At 27.8% G+C, this 24,493-nt stretch overlaps 5 protein-coding genes and 1 long non-coding RNA gene across 9 annotated transcripts; 3 read left to right on the top strand and 3 right to left on the bottom strand.

The window, feature by feature from the left end:
- The first annotated feature begins 197 nt into the window (after positions 1-197).
- On the top strand, positions 198-9,004 carry Vha100-1 (V-type ATPase subunit a family protein Vha100-1). Of its 3 annotated transcripts, none has more exons than XM_074237455.1 (10): positions 198-359; positions 446-586; positions 1,013-1,318; positions 3,865-3,965; positions 5,942-6,068; positions 6,187-6,363; positions 6,667-6,879; positions 6,958-8,146; positions 8,226-8,397; positions 8,490-9,004. In XM_074237455.1, exons 2-10 carry the CDS (start codon positions 470-472, stop codon positions 8,590-8,592), a joined length of 2,505 nt encoding a protein of 834 aa, XP_074093556.1. In that variant the 5' UTR covers positions 198-359; positions 446-469; the 3' UTR covers positions 8,593-9,004. The 3 variants fall into 3 exon arrangements, with proteins under 3 accessions (XP_074093556.1, XP_074093559.1, XP_074093557.1); XM_074237458.1 differs by lacking the exon at positions 3,865-3,965 and adding an exon at positions 2,614-2,666 and having other exon boundaries at positions 200-359; XM_074237456.1 differs by lacking the exon at positions 3,865-3,965 and adding an exon at positions 2,107-2,192 and having other exon boundaries at positions 201-359.
- Positions 9,005-12,305: 3,301 nt separating this feature from the next.
- On the top strand, positions 12,306-18,204 carry Gpdh1 (Glycerol-3-phosphate dehydrogenase 1). The gene is made up of 8 exons (XM_074238327.1): positions 12,306-12,562; positions 13,194-13,371; positions 13,968-14,108; positions 14,186-14,327; positions 14,456-14,568; positions 14,648-14,878; positions 16,715-16,914; positions 17,941-18,204. Exons 1-8 carry the CDS (start codon positions 12,522-12,524, stop codon positions 17,981-17,983), a joined length of 1,089 nt encoding a protein of 362 aa, XP_074094428.1. The 5' UTR covers positions 12,306-12,521; the 3' UTR covers positions 17,984-18,204.
- LOC141524445 (uncharacterized) lies at positions 14,945-16,705 on the bottom strand. Its single transcript, XR_012478707.1, has 2 exons — positions 15,742-16,705; positions 14,945-15,676 (listed from the first exon to the last, which is right to left on the bottom strand). It is a non-coding gene; the product is annotated as an uncharacterized LOC141524445 (long non-coding RNA).
- A 398-nt stretch (positions 18,205-18,602) lies between the features above and the next one.
- Positions 18,603-23,374, top strand: LOC141524440 (glycerol-3-phosphate dehydrogenase [NAD(+)], cytoplasmic-like). Of its 2 annotated transcripts, none has more exons than XM_074238329.1 (6): positions 18,603-18,832; positions 18,974-19,154; positions 21,615-21,897; positions 21,990-22,102; positions 22,216-22,646; positions 22,733-22,955. In XM_074238329.1, exons 1-6 carry the CDS (start codon positions 18,789-18,791, stop codon positions 22,812-22,814), a joined length of 1,134 nt encoding a protein of 377 aa, XP_074094430.1. In that variant the 5' UTR covers positions 18,603-18,788; the 3' UTR covers positions 22,815-22,955. The 2 variants fall into 2 exon arrangements, with proteins under 2 accessions (XP_074094430.1, XP_074094429.1); XM_074238328.1 differs by lacking the exon at positions 22,733-22,955 and adding an exon at positions 23,246-23,374 and having other exon boundaries at positions 18,632-18,832.
- Positions 19,153-21,017, bottom strand: Tpx-4 (thioredoxin peroxidase 4). Its single transcript, XM_074238330.1, has 5 exons — positions 20,780-21,017; positions 20,554-20,710; positions 19,904-20,121; positions 19,572-19,647; positions 19,153-19,504 (listed from the first exon to the last, which is right to left on the bottom strand). Exons 1-5 carry the CDS (start codon positions 20,860-20,862, stop codon positions 19,376-19,378), a joined length of 663 nt encoding a protein of 220 aa, XP_074094431.1. The 5' UTR covers positions 20,863-21,017; the 3' UTR covers positions 19,153-19,375.
- On the bottom strand, positions 23,339-24,484 carry LOC141524443 (complex III assembly factor LYRM7). Its single transcript, XM_074238331.1, has 4 exons — positions 24,274-24,484; positions 23,838-23,910; positions 23,689-23,759; positions 23,339-23,599 (listed from the first exon to the last, which is right to left on the bottom strand). The coding sequence occupies exons 1-4, from the start codon at positions 24,295-24,297 to the stop codon at positions 23,414-23,416; spliced, it is 354 nt and encodes a 117-aa protein (XP_074094432.1). The 5' UTR covers positions 24,298-24,484; the 3' UTR covers positions 23,339-23,413.
- Between the last annotated feature and the right edge of the window lie 9 nt (positions 24,485-24,493).

The raw sequence follows: 24,493 nt of genomic DNA on the forward strand, positions 1-24,493 counted from the left end.
TACATAGGCCTGGTAAAATTAGTTTATTATAATTACATACTTATTTCAATTTTAACAATTAAAAAAAAATAAATCTTGTAAATTCAAAAATTTCCCGCCAGGTGTCAGCTAATGTGCGCGCCATATTGAACATTTTAAAAATGGCGTCTGGATGATCCCTCGTGACTCGCGACCATTATCGATTATATTTTACCGTTCATACGTACATGACAACTGTGTAGTCTGTAGTGTATGTCAGTGTATTCCTGGCAGTGGCGTGAATCGACATCACCCAAAAGCCAGAATCCATAATTTATATCTACTTATATCTGGGCATTTAGTTACCAAACAGTATACAGTATATCTTATCCAATATATCTGTACGTTTTGCTCAGTTTGTTCAGTTTAATTCTTATCTGTTAGTTTTATTAAACTCGAATATTTATTCAGCGTTTTATGATTGTAGATTTACGTGGATTAAGCTAAGAAGATGGGCTCGCTTTTCCGGAGTGAGGAAATGACCTTGTGTCAGCTCTTTTTGCAAAGTGAAGCTGCTTATGCCTGTGTTTCTGAATTAGGAGAACTTGGACTTGTCCAATTTCGTGATGTAAGTATATTTTTATTATTATTTACATTTTTATTCTAATCACGAAACATTGCCATTGTTTTCATTATTATTATTACTGATAGTCCATGTAGTTATTTCGACAAGCAAGTATTTTACTTACTCAAGTAATTAGTACCGAGTCATATGACTAGACAGAGAACCTTGAACAATTTACACGCCCAAATAAAAACTTTTTTTTTTATTGTTTAAAATTAAATTTATTTATTAAATTATTTTAAGTATTTAAATAAATATCTTAATTTTTGAAAATAATCTAAGTATTAATATTTAAAAATTGAAATAAATATATGACTTAATATATTTTTTTTTGAAAGATAAAAATAATATTTAACGTAAATTTATCAATAAATTTATTTTATTTGCGTGGTAGTAAATAACGATAAAATATTTGATAACTTATTACAGTTAAATCCTGACGTAAATGCATTCCAACGTAAATTCGTCAATGAAGTCCGTCGGTGCGATGAAATGGAGCGTAAATTACGTTACCTGGAGAAAGAAATTAAAAAAGATGGAATCCCGATGCTGGATACTGGTGAGAATCCGGAGGCTCCACAACCTCGTGAGATGATCGATTTAGAGGCGACCTTCGAAAAACTCGAAAATGAACTCCGAGAAGTTAATCAGAATGCAGAAGCTCTAAAGAGAAATTTTTTAGAGCTCACTGAGCTCAAGCACATTCTACGCAAGACCCAGGTCTTTTTCGATGAGGTAACAATAATCTATTAATTTTATATTACAGACATTATGATATGATATTAATAGTACTACAACTAATCAAGGCTAATTATAACCATTATTATTTTAAAAAATCCATGGCTAATTTTTTTTAACAAGTCGATAAACATGATACATAGCAAGATTGATTTTGAATACTCATACCGATTGAGTATGAGTGACTAATTGTTTTATAATGAATGAGCATGAATCTAAGCTCGCTGCAAATCAAGCATTTGGCTCAATGTTTGTTTTATTATGAAAGTTTATTTCTGCTAAGCGCAATTCACGCAAGATGAATTTTATTTTTTAATTAATAAACATGTCAAAAATCTAGCACCGCACCTACTACTAAGTACTTTTAATCATTACATGGTAATTAATAGACACATTTAAGTGTCTCAGACACAATGTTTGATGTTTTGATTATTAATACATTAATGAATGAATTATTTATTTAATAATAATTGAGTGATTTTAGGATTAATGTTAGTGTTGCCAACTAACAATGTTGTTGCAGTGTTTTAATAATTAATACAAATTATTTTTATTTTATAACCGTTTATAGCGATACTAAAAAAATTACAATTTTTACGTTAGAAAATTTATAAACAACTCATTCCATAGTATTTATTTAATTTTAATTAATTTGAGTTATAACAAGATTCTGATTGTTATAAAATTTTTCATCGATTATTTTGTTGAGGTTATTTAAAATAAAAATAATTTGTATTAATAAAATAAAAATTAAAAATGCTGAATATGGAGATGTCATGTCACAGATGGCAGACCCAAGCCGCGAAGAAGAACAAGTAACTCTTTTGGGTGAGGAGGGCCTCCGCGCTGGCGGCCAGGCTCTTAAACTCGGGTAATTAATTGTGGTGCTCATTTCAAAGTCTTACAATCTTTATTTAATTTATCAACATCAATTGATAAATTAAAATCAAAGATCATTAAACTATTTAAAATTTACATGACCGAATATCACATGCATGTAATCATATAAAAAATTGAAAACTCACTTATGCACTGCACAGTGTGATCTCGGTCTAAAGTCCTATCCTAAAATCTCTTTTCAAAAAATTTAATTATTATTTGGAAAATCAGGCAGTCGATCAATTTATTTTTAATTTTTTTTTTTTGTTTAAAATTGACTGAGTTGAAAATAAATTCACAGTTAAATAACATATTCACAAAATTTAAACAATAGATAATACATATGGTGCACCACGAGGCTTGTGATTTATTTAATATTGAGCACAATAAGTCAGTGTATTGTATAATTGCAGCACCTGTACACTGCTGAAGACACCGTAGGAAGTCACTATAGGAATCCCCTCAGGCAAGCTGTTATCAACCGTTATTTTTTTTTTAATATGTTTGCCCATATTTTTTTTCGCAAGATTTATTTATTTATTTATTTTATTTCATGTTTTTATCTACAAGTACACAAGTCTGTCTTTCTTGAGCAATTAAATTTTTTTTAATTAAAATTTTTCACATAGCAGTTAAATTTAATTCAAAGAAATTGAAATTCTTATAATGAAATAATCAGAATTGTGTACTTAGAGATTGTCTGAGTGTCGTGGCTAAATTTTTTTTTAAACTAAAATTAACAATCTAATAGTTAGCTTTTAGTTGAAAATTTTTTTACACAAACTATAACAGTTGATACAGTTTGACATGTGTAATTAAAACCAATAATAAAATATTAATAATGATAATTAAAAATTTCAAGCTGTATCGAATAAAATCAGCAATTAAATGGCAGCCATAGAATAAAATAAAATCACTATCTCAATAGCTTCGATTCACTTTTAAAATAATAGATAGTTTATTTATAAAGCCATGTGAATAACAATTTAAAATTTAATTATATAAAGCAAGGAAGTATTATTAATAATTAAAATAATAGATGATGATGGTGGCCATGGGTATGTATATTCACATATATTTATTCCAATTAACATTTCTTAGCACGTGTCTCTTCATTTTCAATTTATTTATCATATATTTTAAATTGAATATATGATAAAAAAAAGCCTCGTTTTGCCATAGCACCATGTTTTATGTCTTGTCTTGTTGCTTGTTTTTTTTTTTTTTTTTTTTTTTTTAATTTTATTTTTGTGTACCTGCATAGCCTCAGATTTTTGTCATTGTTTATTTGTGTGACCTAGTAGTTAATAATAGAAAAATCAAAATTTACTAACTATTACATCGGGCCCGTTTAAAAATAAAATGCCAATGGATTTTTAAAAAACATAAATATAATTTTTTATAAAATTATTTTCAGAATTTTTTTAAAAATATTTATTGCTGAAACGGCAATTTATATTTACATTGTTATTTATATTGGTAATAAATTTAATCTTTAATCATTTGATAAGAAATGACTAAGTATAAAAATAATTAAAGATTAAAATTAGCATAAATTTATAATTTCTTAATTAATTGTTAATAAAATAAAAAATTGAGTTCTGGTCCGGTGTAAATAAATACAGTGTGTTAATGTGGTTGTGTCTTGTCTGTTGTGTCGTCAGCAAGAGCACGCAGGCTTGAACCCCACCGAGTCCATGACACGCGCGTTGATTAGTGATGATAATATCGCCCGCCAGTCCGCCCTTGGTCCTGTCCAGTTGGGGTACGTACCTTCTCTCATCCTTCTGTTCAAATAAATAACAAACAAACCACCTGACTTACCATTTACCACTTGCCACTTGTTACTTGTATTGCTCTACTATCTAAGTCTAAAATCTTAAATTGACTATCTTGAATCTTCTTCTCTGGTCCTTACCCAGAATTAATCAGCAATGACAAAAAATTACATTAATTGTTAATTATTTCAGAAAACTTCAGTCAACCTGGTAAAGTTATTTCGATTTCTGATAATTTATTATCGTTATAATTATTAACTATTAATCTCATCTATCCTGGTAATATTATTACTTTTAAATATAAATGTTTAGTGATTGCTTTACTTAAACGTGTGTCCCTATTCCTTGATGATATTTAGTAGATTGTTTAAATTATATTAAATGTGGTAAATTGTTTTTATTGATACCGTAGATTACTATTACTATTAAATATAATTTTAAAAGATATAAATCTAATGGAGTTGGAATGTATTCGTAGATTTTTATTGTAAAAGCACGGATTATTGAATATCTGTATTGCTTTCACCTCTGTCTAATGCCCAAAAAAAATATTTATTTACATTAACATTTTTAGTCAAACAAATATTTTTAGGAGTATAAGAGACTGAAAATATTTTTTATTAATATTATTTTTAATCTGGATTTCAGAGATTGGATATGTACTAATGAACTTTGAAAAATGGAGCTTGGAATTATTAATTTATGTTGATAGAATATTAACTAAAAAATTTGAACATCTGTTAACGATATAAACTAAATGAACGAAGAAAAACAATTACACATTGTTTCAAGATAATGTTGAAATTTTGCAGGGTAAATTATTCAAAGATAATTTAGGTAAATAGAGACGTTAATAAAATTTCTTGAAATTGATAAATTTTTTGCAAATTTAAATTTATTGATGTGATAATAAAATCTAAAAGATTTATGATCATAATAATTATTATAGTATAATATATGCAGGCAATTTAATTTCCTGACAAAAAAAGTGTAGCTTCATGTAAATAATTATGTATTTACTTAGTGGAAAATTTATTGATTCGTTAAGTAGATATTTGTTTAAGATAAGTCATTTTTACTTGATTTACAATTTACTCTTTAACTAATCAATTTTATAAAATGATATTAATTTTTCAAAGTTCATGTAATCTATTACCAAAAAAATAAATAAATCTTCTACTTCGAGATATTAAATATTTTTAGTCTCAAAATTCCTCTTATCAGTACTCTAAAATCTTTTACAACATCGATATAAACTTACATCAAAACATTTTTTACACATCAAATTACTCCATTTTTTACTCATAAAAATCAACAATTTGTTTATCTGCATCCTCGCGTTTATTTGTATCGTTAAAAAAAAAATCTAAACTGTAAAAATAGATTTTAGTTGTTTGAGTAATTATTTTTAAGTGTGGGTTTTATTTATTATTTATTTATCTTTATTTGTTTGTCAGTATTTATGTATTATTGCTGTATTTTTTATTTAAAGCATTTTTTATTTTATTTAATATTTAATATCAATTTAGATTATTATCACTTTATTTGTAATTATTTTTTAATTACAAGGTATGTAAAACAAAATAATTTTCTCCATGGCTACGTAAAAAGATCATCATTAATTTTATTAAAATATTCACTTCCAATGGCTTCATTTTTATTATATATATTTTATTCATTCATATTTTTATAAATATATATAAATCATAAATTTTAATTAATAAAATTAATCGATACAGATTGAAAATAGACTAGGGCACTGATGGAGTGTAAGAGCATATAGAAGAACTTTTTATTTTTCCAATGCAATGACGACGTGCCGATTTTTCATCGTTAACAATTTAAAAAAAAAAAAAAAAAAAAAAAACTCCTTACTAACAAATCCCAGTCCTTAAAAATTATATTATTTATAGTTAATTAAATTGTTCATAAATTAATATTAATTTTTTATTTTTAAAATTAGTTTTGTCGCTGGTGTTATTTTGAGAGAAAGAATACCGGCGTTTGAGCGAATGTTATGGCGAGCATGCAGAGGAAATGTATTTTTACGTCAAGCTGAAATTGAATCTCCTTTGGAGGATCCATCAACAGTGAGTAACTTCTTAGTGTAATTTATAATTAAAATTAGTGTATGAATAATGATTATTATTATTATTATTATTATTATTATTATTATTATTATGTTTTTTTTTTTTTTTTTTTCTTCAGAGTGACCAAGTCTACAAATCAGTTTTCATTATTTTCTTCCAAGGAGATCAATTGAAAACACGTGTAAAGAAAATCTGTGAAGGATTTCGCGCAACTCTTTACCCATGCCCTGAAGCTCCTGCTGACAGACGTGAAATGGCAATGGGTGTCATGACACGCATAGAAGATTTAAATACCGTAAGATTTTTTGTTGATAACTTCATTTAATTAGTTAAAAAAATATAATTTTATATCCAAGAATTTTTATCATTACTGATAATACTCAAGAACTGATTCGAGATGTAATTAGTCATAACTCAAGAAAATATGATTCAATTAACAATAATTATCAGTGATTCAAATCTATCAGTACTCAATTGATCAATTATAAAGAATTTTATCAGTTAATATTTTCATAATTAACTATAATTTTCAAATTAAGATTTATATTCTTAATTAATCACTTAATTTTAAAATGACTAATTTAAATACATTCATCAGGTCCTTGGCCAAACTCAAGATCACCGTCACCGAGTGCTTGTAGCAGCAGCAAAAAATCTGAAGAACTGGTTCATCAAAGTCAGAAAAATTAAAGCTATTTATCACACCCTAAACTTGTTCAATCTTGACGTCACACAAAAATGTCTGATCGCCGAGTGTTGGGTTCCTGTGCTCGACATTGAGACAATTCAGTTGGCTCTACGTCGTGGAACGGTATTAAATCAAAATCTTAATAACATTAATAATAATTTACAATATTCAATCAATAAAAACTAAATTATTGTCAAACAGGAACGTAGTGGAAGTTCAGTGCCTCCAATTTTGAATCGCATGGAGTCGTTCGAAGATCCGCCGACTTATAATCGTACGAATAAATTTACCAAAGGGTTTCAAGCACTGATCGACGCCTATGGAGTGGCATCATACCGCGAGATGAACCCCGCGCCTTACACCATTATCACCTTTCCATTTTTATTCGCAGTCATGTTTGGAGATTGCGGTCACGGCGCGATAATGTTCTTTTTCGGTCTCTGGATGGTCTTGAAGGAAAAACCTCTATCAGCTCAAAAATCTGACAATGAAATCTGGAACATCTTCTTTGGCGGTCGCTACATCATATTCCTCATGGGGTTGTTCTCCATGTACACTGGGCTCATATACAACGACATCTTTTCAAAATCTCTCAACATATTCGGTTCTTACTGGGAGGTAAACCTAGACTGGAAGACCATCAACACCAACAAAGGTCTGTCTCTAGACCCGAAGCCAGATTACGTTGGACACCCGTATCCTCTAGGTATGGACCCTGTCTGGCAGTTGGCAGAAAACAAGATCATATTTTTGAACTCCTACAAAATGAAGATATCAATCATATTCGGTATAATCCACATGTTGTTCGGTGTGATGGTCGGTCTGAAAAATCATCTATACTTCAAAAGACCGCTTAATGTAATCTGCGAGTTCATACCCCAGGTCATTTTCTTGGTGTTCTTGTTCCTGTATATGTGTCTGATGATGTTCATTAAGTGGACTTCATATTCAGCGACCAACCCGGATCCTTACAGCACTCACTGTGCGCCTTCTATTTTAATAACATTTATCGACATGGTTCTCTTTGCATCTCCGAAGGAAAAAGATCCCAAGGACCCTTGCGACAAATTTATGTACGGCGGTCAGTTTGGACTCCAACGGTTCCTCGTAGTAATTGCGCTGCTCTGTGTACCGGTGTTGCTGCTCGCCAAACCTATCATGATAATGCGCGGACGTAAACAGCATCAGCAGTTGAACAATCACGGCCAGGAAAACGGAGATGTTGAAGGAGCTGGTGCTGTTGTGCAGAATCCAGTACACAGAGAAGAAGAAGAAGAGATGGGTGAAATTTTCATTCATCAGGGTATTCATACTATTGAATATGTACTCGGTAGTATTTCACATACTGCCTCTTATTTACGTCTCTGGGCTCTTTCACTTGCTCATGCTCGTAAGTATTTTTTTTTAATTTTGTCTTTAAAAAGAAAAAAATAATTTATCTTTTAATATTTTTTTTTTTTTTTTTCCAGAATTATCTGAAGTATTATGGAACATGGTAATGAAAATAGGTCTCACTAGTGGTGACTGGTTTGGAGGAGTAGTTTTGTGGGCATTGTTCGCCTTTTGGGCAGTATTGACAGTCGGAATTCTTGTTCTCATGGAAGGATTGTCAGCTTTCCTTCACACCTTACGTCTTCATTGGTAATTTATTTTTTAAAAAAATCTTTTTTATTAAGACTTAAAAAAATTATTGTTTATATTTAAAAAACCGAATTTTTTTTTTATTTTTTTAGGGTCGAGTTCCAAAGTAAATTCTACGAAGGTACTGGCTATACTTTCAGTCCATTCTCCTTCGAAATAATTTTAGAATCCGCTCAGACTACTACCGAAGAGTAAATCAGTATCAGCTTTAATACACGTTATTCTATTGAATTAAAGCTTTGATTTGTTTATTTTAAATATTGATAATGACAATATATATATATATATTTGTAATGTAATTGTGAAAAATGTTTAAGTACATAAATTGAAATTGTAATTAATTTATCTTTTAACATGTTAAAATAGCACCTATATCTAGATCTGATGAACTGGTTGAAATGTCAATCATTAGAATAGATCGTTTTGATCGAAATGTTTATTTTAAAGATCTATCTAATTGAAATATTTATTTTGTTATTATAATAATATTATTTGCCGAATTTATCATGCTGATAAGGTCATGGTAGTTGTGTACTTATGGCTTTTTTGAATTCATTGTGTATGTAGTATAACATTGAAATAAATATGATTTATTTACTTGAAAAAATGTAAAATTACTAAAAAATATGTAAGATTAACTGAATATATTCATTATTTTTTAAATTCTTATTCAAAAATTATGAAATTTATTAAATAATTAAATAATCAGCTGTTACCCGCTCTCTCTACTCAGCACTTTATAGAATTACATTTTTAGATCTAGATAAATTTCAATTGGAATATTGTTTTGACTTACACAGATTTTAAATTTTATCGAATTTCCATTTACCTTTTATCTATGTGATTATTGTAGATAATATTTTTTATAACTTTTAATGTGCAATCACTATAACATTCTCGTAGCTTTTTCACCAAAATGAATAAAAATTGACATAATGTAATGTAATAGTAACATGTCATTCTTATTGCAGTCGTTAATCCTGGTGCCTTTTTTCAACAGCAAGTTAACTATTTTTGGACGGTATTCTTCAATCATCTCTTGAATGTAGATAAATATTAATCTTATATTCCTCAAGAGTTAAAATGAATTTAATTTCGAAAAAGGTTCATTCCGACATATATTCATCCAAATAATGATTCGGCCGAAAATTACGAACGAGTGTTCGTCTGTTCATTCATTTTGGCTCAAAAATTTTCGTTGTTATGTTTTTTAATTAATTGAGACCTTGTGACTTTGAAAGATTCTATTAATATAGCTTTAGTTTTTTCCTCTATTCAACATTATATTTTTCGAAATTTAGAAATTTGTAAAATTCATTATTTTAAATTACATTTTATATTAACTTTCCAAGTTCTAGTAATTTATTAATTCGGAATGTTCTCAGTCTGACTAGTTGACTGCAACCCTAGATAATTTCTCGAGCGTTTTAAACTCGTACATAGCGGGAAGTTTCAGGGATGACCTACAGCGTAATTTCAAAAGAGAGTATTTACTATTAAGCCAAAAATCATAAATTATAACCGAAAATAAGTTTTACATTAATATTTTGTTTGGCTCTTCATAAGGGGTCCAGGAAAAATTCCAACCTTAGTTTGGCCTCAGCTAGATTTATGCAATATCTGAGGGTTTTAAACTCAAGTACTTAGATAAATGGGAGTTTTATTATATTATATGTAAGCAAAATTACTCCGGTTTTACAGATTCCCGAAATAAATAGCCTAAATTCTTACGTTAAATGGGAGATACAAACCAATTACAATTTTTGTATCTTTTTTCATTTTAAATTTTCTTTTATAATTAAAATTTTATATTTTTCGTTCTTTCTTTTAAACGATTTTTCCATAAGGGCACTGTAGGAGGCCAACGATAAGGCCAGCTGCAGTTTACTCAAGCTTCAAAGTATATTTAATCATAATAAGCCTTCTTAAAAACCCATAAAAAAAAAGTTATTAATGAGTAAAATAATATTTCCGTTGCATGGAAAACTGTAATAAAAACACATTTACAAAATCGGAGATCTTTAACATAGTCAGTCTATTTGAGCCCAAAATTCTTCTTTTTTTTTTTTATATCTATGTCAGAAAACAAATTAATTTTGTTAAATTTATATGCATATAAAAATTAACTTAAAAAATAAAGAAAAAGAAATATATGCTTTTCGGGCGGACATAACACAACATAATATAATACTGCTAGTAAGAGGAAAAAAAATATAGAGTGAATCATTGTGATTGCTATTATCACGTTCTATAAAGAAATTAAAGCAAGCAACTTTAAATGATTTGAAATGATTAGCCTTCTTGTTAATTATATATCTATATAATATTCAAATCCAATACTTTTAAATCATTTCAAATTAGATTTCTTAATCAGGGTTGGTAAAAATTCTAATTAAATACTCCTAATTATGGCTATTCCGTCGAGATCCTGGGAAGTTGAGACAAAAAAAGAACCGAAGAAGAAAAGTTAAAAACAAAAAAATGGATCCAGCTCGAGTGATTCATCATATTCGTCTGAAGACGAGAAGAAAAAACAAGAAGATACGTCGAAGAATAAGCGTAAGAGTTCTGCTGAAAAAGAAAAGCGAAAGAGGCGTAAAGATAATCTTCAAAATAAGAAAAAATCAAACGTAGTTTGAAAAAAGAAAAACATCAAGAAATATGTCATATGTTGGTCGCTGTCAAAGAAGTAAAATACATTTTTATTAATAAAACAATCATCATGATAAAATTTTAAATATTTTTATTTTAATTTTATTAACAGCGAAACGTTGCATTTTTTAATAAACTAACATTGTTGTCATTTGGTCCAAGTTCCCAATAACTTATGAATTATTTATAATCATGGATGAGAATAATGTTAATAGTTAGTTACATTTTTCAGAAGTCTATATACTGCGGAAGAAATTTAATCTTTTCAAATCTCGCACTCTTTTATGAATTTAGCTATTTAACTATTCAAATTTTCTTTACCTGTGTTTTAATTTTCATCACAGAAATAATTACATAGAAAAATCTTTTGAAAAGTCTTTACCAAAATTTTACCGATATTGGAATGAGCAGACATTTAAAAATTTTCAATGTTTTCAAAATACACAAATCGTTCTAAAATTTTAGAATTTCATATAAAAAGTATATTTTAAAAATTTCATATAGTTTTTCACGTGTAAATATTTTTATTTTTTATCATGATTTAGACGTTAAAAAAAAAGAAATTATCGGATATTATTTTATGTCAGATTTCAGTATTATTAATAAAAAAAAAAAAAAAAATTAAAAATAAATATAATTACAAGAAAATAACAAAAATATGGGCTATTTACTTATTTAACCTTTGTAATTTTCAGATAAAATTTTTAACGTCATTTTAAATTTGATTAAAAAAACAAGTCCAGTGCAACGTGTAACGATCGATCCGTAAATATTATCACATGTCATCCTACCACTGCTGGTAGCTAGCTAGTTCTTCTCCTACTTGAATATAATTCTATAAACAAAAATACTAAATATCATTTATACATATACACTTGTAAATATATGCATATAAAATAAGTGTCAAGTGAAAAGGGAAAAAAAACCTAGATGATACTCTGCATTGTACCAGTGCAGACCCCAGACCCAAACATATAGTTTTACTTCTCCTTACTTTTACCCTTTCTTTTACCAACTCCATATCTATTTTTCTCCTTCACTATTACATATACTGTGACACGTACATGGAGTTTCATTACTTCACAAATTGAAGGTAAGTAACGTATACTTATATACATATATAACGGCCGAATGGGTAATCTCCCAGAGCCAATTGCAATAATAATACATATATAATAGTACAGTATACAGTGTGCATTTGCGCATTTACCAACTCTCCTCAACGTTCCACACTCCTCCACTTTTCTGACTGCTGTCTGGTTTTTTCAGTATTCTCTGCTTCTCCAGTTATTCGTCTGGTCTGATCGTCTGTAGTCTACCCCTCCGGACTTGCCAGTTTACCATCAATAATTATAACTATAACTACAGTTATAAATAAATAATTAAAATTCTTATATTAATAACAATCGTTTCATTATTTTTAAACACCGGACATTTTTAAATTTATTAAATTAATAAAACAATTGTCAATAATGGCTAAACAACGTGTTTGTATTATTGGATCTGGTAATTGGTGAGTTATTGATTTATTATTTTTGTTTAAAAAATTAAAATAGTATTTTATTACTTTATAACATTTAATAAGTTTCAGTTAAATACTTCGATTTTTATTCTTTAAGTCTGTTACTATTAAAATAGTTGTGTAATAAGAGTACAGTTGTGTTAAAAAGTAATTTTTAATGATACTCATTTTAACTGACTATTTATTGGTCTTGATTTATTGGTTTTTATTTAAAAAAAAAAATTAATACCAAGTAAATTTTTTGAATTGAATTAAATTTTTTTTTTTAATTTCTATCAATGTAGTTTTTTTTTTAATTTATCTATTAAAAAAATTTTAAAAATTCTCAGGTTTATGTAAGTGTCATAGTTTTTATTGATAAATTACTAAGCGTAAGATTTTTAATGTTAAAAAACATGTTTTTTAGTTTTATTAATTTAGTGGCCTTGACCTTTGCGTTGGATAAATATAGATGTATATATATCGATATAACATTTATTGATTGACTTTTTTAATACGGAAGAAAAATCTAAATTATGTGCCAAGGTTACGTGATTAGATTTTTATTTTATTTAATTTTATTATTTTTAGTTTATTTAATTTTATTATTTTTGATTGTCATTAATTGGTGATTGTTTTTCAGGGGATCAGCAATTGCCAAAATTATTGGAGCAAATGCCCAAAGGTTGGAAAATTTTGAAGATCGCGTGACGATGTATGTTTATGAAGAGATTATTGACGGTCGGAAATTAACGGAGATAATAAATGAAGAGCATGAGAATGTCAAATATCTACCAGGTCATAAGATACCAGAGAATGTGGTAAGTTTTTATCTTTAAGTATTATTATATTATTATTATCTGTATTAATATCGTTAAGAATTACGTTTTAAGTACATAGTTGTAATCGTAAATAATTTAAAAAAATTTAATTGCCTTGATAAAATAATTTTATCTATAAAAAACCTGAGGACCTATTAGCTATCATTTTTAACATTAATTGACTAAAATAATTTTTTATTAACATCGTTATTATGACAATTGTTATTTTTATTGCTCATTGATTTGAAACAAAAAAAAATATTTTGCTTATTCAACATCTGTTACACGTCATATTTCACCTCAAACAATTTTATCCAAGGACAAACTTTTGTCTATATTATTTGTGTAATTTTCTTTATTATTTTAAAAAGGTCGCATGACCTAAAGAGACAGATAGAAAGTCAACTCCCACGACGGTTTAATAATAAGCTCGATGTATATATTTAAACTTTTCTAAAAGAAAATAGAAACAGAGATCTAGTTACTGAATTATAAAAAAAACTCAATATTATTTTTTAATCTTTTAAAATTTATTTTATTTAAATCTCATTCGCTGGAATATCTTAAGGATAATTAATTTGAAAAATAATTTACAGGTCGCTGTCCCAGATGTTGTCGAAGCAGCAGCAGATGCGGACATTCTTGTATTTGTAGTTCCTCACCAGTTTATACGAAGAATATGCAGCACTTTGCTTGGAAAAATAAAGCCAACCGCTTGTGGATTATCGCTTATCAAAGTAAATATTTAATCAAATAATAAAGATTATAATAAATAAATACTGTAATAAAATAATAATCAAAAAATTTTTTTAAGGGTTTTGACCAAAAAGAAGGCGGTGGAATAGATTTAATTTCACAGATAATCGCCACTGAATTAAACATTCCTATGGCTGTGTTGATGGGCGCTAATTTAGCATCCGAAGTCGCTGATGAAATGTTTTGTGAAACTACTATTGGTAATTATATTTTTATTACTGGCATTAATAAAATAAAATAAAGACTAAAGATATGAGATATTAAATTATTTGCAAGTTAATTATATAAGTTTATTAGCCGAAGTGTAATTACAAACAATTTTTTACAGGTTGTAAGGATAATGCAATGGGCGTTATTTTACGTGATATGATTCAGACTCCGTTTTTCCGTGTTGTTGTTGTTGATGACGTTAATTCTGTCGAGTGTTGCGGTGCACTTAAGGTAAGTCATTTGTCATTCCTCATATAATTGAATAAAAAATAATTTTATATTTATACTTTATTGTTTATTTTTTTTACAGAATATTGTTGCGTGTGGAGCTGGATTTGTTGATGGTTTAGGTCTAGGAGATAATACGAAAGCTGCTGTTATACGTTTAGGATTAATGGAAATGATTAAATTCGTGGATGTTTTTTATCCTGGTGGTAAATTAAGTACGTTCTTCGAGAGTTGCGGAGTGGCTGATTTAATTACAACCTGCTACGGTGGACGTAATCGTAAAGTTTCCGAAGCTTTTGTTAAGACTGGCAAGGTAAGTTATTTTTATTACATTTTTTAAGAATGTATTGAATGTAAAAAATTCCTGAACTTCGAATACAAAAATTTTAATTAGATATTTGAGTTTTTTTTTTACTTGTATATCATTTCTGGCTTTTACAAGGCTGATTGATTGTCTCAGCGTCTCCACATATAGTCTCTCTCTATTATCAACGTATGCTCTCCGCTTTTTATATTATCAACTCAATCTTTCAACTCTTATTATCAATATATTCTCCACTTTTATTATCAACATATTCCAATATATTCTCCACTTTTTATTATCAACATATCTCTGCTCTCACTTTCAAATTCCTGCACATATCTTTCATTATTCTCCATGCGGCTGTGGACCGACTTGTGCCTTCTGTGTACTGCATTTACCCCCTATTCCTCGCCCCTTTCGATCGGTTGTTGGAATAGTGGCGATGGGGAAACCACAGAGAAAACCCATGGCCAGTACAGTTCGGCTACCGGAGCGACCCCCGACGGTTGGTGTTGGAACTATTCTAACAACCGTCGGGGCTCGAACCCTCGCCTCACGGCATGATATGTGCGACCAAACTAAAGGGATAATGACTTAGTCCGCTCGGCCATCATGCCGCTTAATTTTAATTAGATAATTTTTTAGATATTTTAAATTAACAATTATTAATAATATTATTTTCATTATCATCCATAATTCTTAATTATAATATGTATATCAGGAATGTGGACTAGATAGGATCATAATAACAAATTACATTATTATTTCTGCGACGTTTCGGTCATTTATTAGACCTTCATCAGGCATCTGAAAATTACTCAAATTAATAACTAACAAAATAACATAACAATTGATACAATTCTAATATTTACCATAATACGAATTCTAACAATCACTATCTTACATTGCACAGTTGCCTTAGTCATATAAATCCTCACAAAGTTAACAAAATTGATAGATTTATTAATTATTCTTACTATTAACTCAGAAATAAAGTACACATGACACTTATAAAATTGTTATTGCGTGGCAACAGTTAACTCGAATCTAAACTTTATGTACTATCCTGCAAGTCATTCGTCATACAAACTAGCGCTGCTTGCGTGAAATATTCGATTCAAATTCCATATATAAAATATAATTCTAAATACCTCAAATAAATTACTCTCGAAGATCAGCATACTATATAAACAAAAACTTAAAGTTAAATGACTCCGTTAAGTCTCTAATACAAAATAAATTATTTTCTCCTAGTTGATGATTTATAATCCTGTAATATATCATTATATAAAATACTTAGATTGTTAGTGTCAGTTCTTTTATTCACAATATCGTTTATTTTAATAAAAATCATTTCGCTAACGTTGCGTTTCCACCAATTTTTTTCTATATCTAAAATCTTTACCTCGTCAAACACAAAATTATGATGTTGGTCGAAATGATGTGATGCTAATGCCGTTTTGCTCTCTTTTACTATGTTAATGTTTTTGCAATCATAGATATGCTGTTTCATTCTATTCCCTAAATACTGTTTAGTCTGTCCGATATAGCATAAACCACATGCCTGATGAAGGTCTAATAAATGACCGAAACGTCGCAGAAATAATAATGTAATTTGTTATTATGATCCTATCTAGTCCACATTCCTGATATAAATATTATAATTATTAATAATAAAATATTTTTGAGCGTTCTCGTAAAAGTTTTATTATTTTTAATACAATAATATTTTTTAATATATCTATAAACTCCGTTGATGACTAGAGCAATAAATTAGATTATTAAAAAGTTTATTTTATTATTTTGTTGATAATAAATTTATTTACAAAATAAAAATAATTTTAGTCGATTGTTGAATTGGAGCAAGAAATGTTGAATGGACAAAAACTTCAAGGACCAATTACTGCTGAAGAAGTAAACTACATGCTGAAAGCCAAAGACATGGAAGTCAGGTTTCCATTATTCACTGCGATCCACCGAATTTGTGTCGGTGAATTGCAGGCTACTGATCTCATCGAGTGTATTCGCAGCCATCCAGAACACATGTAAGCTCAAAATCAAGTATAATAATCGTCTTTTGTCAAGTAAAAAAATGTATACTGATAAAAGGAGTCTTGGAGTATCGTAACACTTTTTTTCAATTGGTTGTGGACGTTTAAGGGTTTCTTACTCTTTTTTTCTTCAATCGGACCTTTTATTTAATTAACAATTTTTGTTTTAGATTTAATGCTTATGTAAATATGAAAAAATGATCTAGGAATTTTAAATTATAGAAAGTGCATCACAGTTGTAGATAAAATTCCCTATTTTTTGATATTTTTTCAAATGATGCACTTTTATTTTAAATTTAAATATAAATTGATTATTTATTTGACTTAAATTTGTTTTGATGATCCTGCTTTTGAATTTACAATCACAAAAAATTTTCTCAGCATTTACAGCCAGTAAATGAAATTAATTTTTTATTTTACTAGCTAAAAGTATAAGATTTAATTAAGAAAAAATCATGGAGGAAATTTTTTTAATTAAAACTGTAGGACATATTTTGAGTAACTGCATTTTAAAAATTCAATTAGTGGATTTTGTCAACACTAGAACCAAAAACAATTCACCAAATAAATTAATTAAAATTGATAAATATATACTTTTTGATATATATTTGTCAACAAAAGATATATTTTTGTTTGTTAAATGTGTAATGATTAGCTAGAGTAATAGGGTATAGAATTAAACCCAAAGATAAAATATATCAAAATAATAAAAAACAGAATGTTTGAATTTGGGATGTGATATAAAAATTGTTATCAATCTGAATTGTATCAGTACGGATTAAATATATATTTAAATTTTATTGTCTGTTAAATCAAAGCGAATTTACTTGAATTTATTATCCACTGTTATTATCCATTCTAAAATTGTCTTTATTAATAAATTGTTAATTGCATGTCTCTGTCATCTGTTATTAATTATTATATAACTGGCTTGTTAGAATTAATTCTCTGTTTATTTTTAGTATTTAAGAAATCATTGTTTCATATTTTTTTTTATCATTTCATTTCATTCATATTCAGGTACGACAACGACGAGAACCTCCCACCGAGATGTCATCTTTAATATTCAACATCAGGTATCATCAAATAAACAACAATAATGATGATAACGATTTTTTACTCAAGATTAAAAATTAACCAAATAAATGTAATATTTTTTTACAAGCAATGCCATAAAAAAATTAAATGCCATTAAAAAAATAATTAATTTTTATGTATCAAGTGTTGATATTTTCTAAGAATTTTATGATTTTTAACAATTATATGAAGTTTATTTAAAAAATTTTTAAATGCTTAAAAAAATTTTTTTTTAAATCTAAGTTAATTTGAGAAAATAATTAATTAGTATTATAATTATAAATATAATGAGTTATAAAATAAGAAAAAAAATGATGCCAATGTCAGCTTGCGTAAAAAAAATGAATTGAATGCTCGTTTGTTTAAAAAAAGATGATAAAGAGAGAGTGAGAAAAAGCTTGACAAAATAAATAACAATAGTAATAATAGTAAATAATGTAATAATTAACGTAGTGATGTTAAATTTAACATTGGCCGAGTACCCCGCTAATAGTTACGTTCGTTAATACTATTCTCAACTCAGTTCATCCTTAAGAGAGATCCGAGACATTGGAGTCTGTCCAATACTAAAGACCTCCAACTAAACCTCCGTCCAACCAGTTGACAATAAAATTTGCTCTCTCGCTCTTTCTACGATTAGTTATTTCGTTAACTAAGGTCAATGGTGAATTAGAATCAGCTAGTACTTTTTAAGAAGAATCCTCATCTGTCAGTCGGCTGATTCACTCTCTGACAGCAAGTAAACCGTAAATTTTTTATTTAACACTCGTCACCTTTTTTTATTTGTTAAAATGTCTACTAAGAAGAAGGTTTGCATCGTTGGAAGTGGCAATTGGTAATTTATATTTTTTAAATATATATACTTAAGTATTTATCATATTATTTGCATTGCTAATTTTTTTTTTAAATAGTGGTTTGTTTTTTCATTAATATTTATTTATGTTGATGTAATAAAAGTATTATTAAAATAATTCAGGGGCTCAGCAATCGCTAAAATAGTTGGTGCCAATGCTGCTAAATTTAATAATAAATTTGAAGAACAAGTTACCATGTACGTGTACGAAGAAATGATTGATGGAAAAAAGCTTACAGAAATAATAAACACTCAGCATGAGAATGTAAAATATTTACCAGGACATAAACTACCTCCTAATGTTGTAAGTAATTATTTTTATTTATTAAAAATTCATCTTTCATGAGTTACAAAAAGATAAAAAGTTACATAACATATAAAATTATGAAAGAAGAAATATCAATATTTTAAAAAGCCGTAATTGGGATTCGAACCGTGAACCTCGCGTTGCTGATTAGTCGATTGCATAAGATAGTTATTTAAAAAAAAATGTTATGTATTTTTAATAAATTAACATAGAAAACTTTAATAATCGGTAGTAGTACGAACGTAAACTTTGCCAGAAGGCATAAAAACTTTATCTACCCCGCCAGGGAATAATGATGGCAATTCATTATCATCAATTGTAGGTAGAATCATCACTTTCTCACCAGGCTAAAACAAGTGTGTTAATTTATTAAAATTTCAATCACTGGTATATGATTTTTAAAAAATTACTTACCGTCCAATTTGCTGGAGTCGCGATTTGTGGTTTGCGATCCACCAGTTGCAATGAATCGATCACACGCAAAATTTCGCTGTGAATATTTAAAACAAATTATGTGTTGAGTGTTTATAATAGATTAGATTGATTTTATTATAAATGTAAAACTGTTCCCTAGTCATAGATAAATATTGAAGTAAATAATTGAACTAATTTATGTATAACAAAGTTAGATAAAGGGTCTTTTAGGATGGGAATGTAGAATAGTTAAAAACGGTATAACTTAAATTAAATAAATAATAAATAATAATAGATTAGATTAAACAATAATTTAGGATTTAATTACTTACTCGACATTACGACCAGTTGAAGTAGGATAGTGCATACTCAAACGAAGACGATGATCAGGACTGACAATGTAAAGCGCTCGGACAGTTATTGCGTTCTCAGGATCATCTTTAGACTCTTCGTCGATCATGTCTAGTTTGACCGCTAAACTCCGATCGTCATCGGCGATTATTGGGTACGGAAATTCTCCAGGAATGTCTTGGCAATAAGACTTAATATCCTTCAAAAAAAAAAAAAAAAAAAAAAATTAAATTACATTGAAACTAGCAGACACTTGACAATTTTTTTTTTTTTTTTTTTTTTTTTTTAAATAAACTAAGTCTATAAAACTATTTTTAAGAAATGTCATTTATAATTTTCTAGAGTTTCTAAAGATTTAATTTTTTAAAGAAAATTTTTTTGCTATATTTTATTTGTTAAAAAAATTATCAAATTTTTTATTTCAATATCATTAAAATTTTTTTTTTTTTTAAGAATTAAATATTTTTTTGTTAGTTAAAAAAAGGCTGGATTTTTATTTAGGGTTTTTGAAATAAATTTTATGATCTAAAATTATGCTTGATAATTATTGAATTAAAATGTCGGAAAAAATATTTTTAATTGAAGAAGAAAAAAAAAAATGAATTAAAGTTTTATAAATTTAATTACTTACATTGACCCAATCAACGTGATCCGTGAGTTTATCAACAGAATGTGCGAGTAATTTAACATTACGTTTTTGGAAATGAGGGTAATGAACAGCAATACGACCAAGTTCGGTTGTACAAACCGGAGTAAAGTCCGCTGGATGTGAGAATATAACTACCCAGCTACAAAATAATTATTTTATTAACTGATAAAAAATATAATTTTTAATTAAATAAAAAAAAAATACTTACGAATCCCCTTGCCATTCGTAAAAGTCAATAGGACCCTTGGTAGAATCAGCTTGAAAGTTAGGAATTACTTGATTCAATCGCATCTTGAATTGAGTAATGCTTCTGAAACTCAATAGCAATCGTTTAATAACAATTCAGTTGGCTTGTATTTGATGTACTTTGTAGCGAGTCTGTACAAGAACTGATGCAGAAAATTCAAGTGGGTGTGTTATTTAATGCGACGCAATATTTGCGTCCTCTAGAACTGCCTTTGTGTTCTGGAATGTTTTTTATTAGTTACTATTCATACTGTGAATATATATACCAAATGAATTCAGCGAATTATTTGATAAGATTAATACATCATTTTTTTTTAAGATAACTAGTTATTAATTTGCATTGAATTTTTATCAATAATTATGTAATTTTTTAATCTTAAGTAACTGAACCCACTTGAAAATAATTAAATAATACATAAAATTATTTTTTACACAATGAAGTTAACTTTTAAAAAATAATTTAAAATATTGCAAAAAAAAATATTTTATAAATTTTTGATAAATGTAGTAATAAATTATAAAAATAAATAAATTGAGATAAATAGTTAATAGACTAGACTTCCGTAATATTTAAAAAATTACATAAGCATAACACGTATAGATGCACGGAAGCGCATTGAGATGCAATTGACCTTCAAGACACGGTTGGATCAACGCCAAACTTAGTAAACGTTAGCAAATAGTTTGTTGATAACAAAAGCAATAATAATAATGCAATATTATAAACAAAATAATAAATCAGTCATTCAATTAGCGTTTGAACATTATAAATGATATTTTAAAATTTAAATATTTAGGTCGCTGTTCCGGATGTTGTCGAAGCGGCAAAGGATGCAGATATCCTTATCTTTGTCATCCCTCACCAGTTTATCCGCGGGCTGGCCGCAGCGATGCTGGGAAAAATAAAGTCCACCGCTGTTGGGCTTTCTCTGATCAAAGGGTTCGATTCTAGTGACGGAAAGAGCATTAAATTGATCTCCAAAGTCGTGGAAGAGCATCTCAAGATCCCCTGCTATGTTTTGATGGGCGCTAATCTTGCCAATGAAGTCGCCGAGGAGAAATTCTGTGAAACTACTATTGGTAAAAAAAATTTATTAATTACAAGATAATTTTTAGAAATTAATTACATTAAATTTTTTAAATAATTACTAATTAATATTACTTTTTTACAGGAGTTAGAGACAAGCGTTTTGCACCAGTACTTAGAGACTTAATGATGACACCTAATTTCCGGGTTGTCTGTGTTGAAGATTGCGAGGCTGTTGAAGTTTGTGGTGCACTGAAAGTAAGTTTTAATTAATTTATTTAATTAAATTGTCAATTTAAATAAATATATCTTTGATTTCTTCTTTTTCTATTTTATTGAAGAAATAAAATTATTTCGAAAAATTATTTTAGAATATTGTAGCATGTGGAGCAGGATTTGTCGACGGTCTAGGACTTGGTGACAACACAAAAGCTGCAGTAATAAGACTAGGTCTTATGGAGATGATTAAATTCGTGGATACATTCTTCGGTGGATCAAAACTTTCAACATTCTTCGAAAGCTGCGGTGTCGCTGATCTCATCACAACTTGCTACGGTGGTCGTAATCGCCGTGTTTGCGAGCAATTTGTTAAGACAACAAAGTCTATAAAAGAACTCGAGGACGAATTATTAGGAGGAATGAAACTCCAGGGACCAGCAACTGCCGAAGAAGTCAACGGGATGCTAAAAGCCCAGAATATGACCGATAAATTTCCTCTTTTCACAGCCGTGCATCGTATTTGCACGCGAGAGCTCAAACCCACTGACTTGATTGACCAAATTCGCAACCACCCTGAGCACACGTGAGTATTTTTTACCTAAAATATGTTATTATGTTAGTTATATTTACATTATATGGATTTAACTAATCAGTAATTAACTCTCAAAGGGGCGAGACTTCAGACTTATCGAAATTAAATCTCCACTTTGATATTAAAATTCACATCTTTTTTAATAAAGGACTCCGATAATTAATTCAGCAACTATTTTTTTATTAATAAATAAATTTTTAAATAAAAAATATTTTTTTAAGTAAGTACGTTCTATTCCGTATGTTTTAATTTCATTATCAACTATCATTATTAGAAATATATATCACATGTTTATTGTCGTTTTTTGTATTAAATTCAACAGGAAAAATTGAATAATTTATATATATTTATTTATTTATTATTAATAATTGCTGAATTAATCACTATTAAAATAAATTAACGAATATTTATAAAGTTCATTATTTATGTTATTAATATTTTTATTTTTTTACACCAGATATTGTCCTAAAAATTTATATATGTGTTAACTTAGTGTTGCATGCTTAAATGTTTGTTAGCTATCTGTTGGTAAGTAAATCATCAATTATTGTCAATAATATTTACTAAAATTTATTTATTTTATTTTTTAGGATGAAAATGGAAGTAATAGAAGGCTAGTTACTCACAAATTTAAGGAGCCAAACTTAATGTGATAAAAATTGTGAAGAATTAAAATTGTAAAATTAAATTAATAAATATATTTATTTAGAAAACTTTTATCTATTTGTTTACTTAACATATCTAAACACTCTCTTAATTTAAGTCTTCAATTTCCGGTCAGAGCATCTGCGTTCTGGTTTTGGAAGTGGAGTTCCTGGAGGCGGCACATTGTCGATTAAGTGATCTTTTCTTACTTTTAGTTCAAAAGTACCTGGTTTTTTTTCTACAGCCTGAATTATTGTTGTTTTTACTTCATGTTCTACTTCGTTTGCAAATTTATTGAGCTAGAATTTATTTATTTATTACAAAAATTATAAATTGCAAAGTATTTCTATATTACTTCATATAATTAATTATACAAACTATTAATTACTTCATTGATCGCAGTCTCATCAGTAACATTTTTGTTTTTTTTATACTCGTCATTTATTTTATTTCTGACAACTGAAAAATAAAACTTTTAAATCATGAAATTTCTGCTGGCTTTAAAAATTAACAAATTATGAAAAAGAAAATTCTTACATGATAGTGCATACTGGTCTCCTTGAAAAGTATTTAATCGTGTACGATGTAATTTTTTGAAAGTTTTAAGAACCTGTAATTAGAAAAAAAAATTATCCATCATTGTCATTCAATAAAAAATAAACTAAAAATTTTATGACACTGAAGTTGAAAAATATAAAAATTTTTTTAGATATTTGTAGCAATTAAATAATTATACAAAAAATTAAATTCAAAAGTTTCACATGTAAAAATTGATAAAAGTTACAAGTGAAAATTTTTAGAAGCATGTTTTTATTGTAATTGATGTATTGAAAAAATTTTTAAAATTAACAGCTGACTGCTAATTTCAGTATTATAAAATTTTTTAGGTTAAGTTTCAAACTAAAACATAATTACATATTTTAACAAATAAAATATATTAGTTGATAATTAATCATTTGAAGAGACAATGTACCTCTCTTCGAAGTTCAGCACTCATTTTAAAAAAAAATTATTCACTCAACAATTCATAAAAATTTGTTTACAACTAATTGTACAATAAGAGGATATTCAGAAGAGATTAAATGACAGCTGAGCAAAAATTCCAAAAATTGTAAGTTGTAAGTTTGTATTAAATATTCGGAGCAAGAAAATACAATTGTTGACAAATTATAAATAAATAACTTTCATAATAA

This window comes from Cotesia typhae, unplaced genomic scaffold, assembly GCF_013202065.1.
Source record: "Cotesia typhae breed Kobodo isofemale line unplaced genomic scaffold, CoteBio_Ctyphae contig_22, whole genome shotgun sequence".
NCBI classification, from domain to species: domain Eukaryota; kingdom Metazoa; phylum Arthropoda; class Insecta; order Hymenoptera; family Braconidae; genus Cotesia; species Cotesia typhae.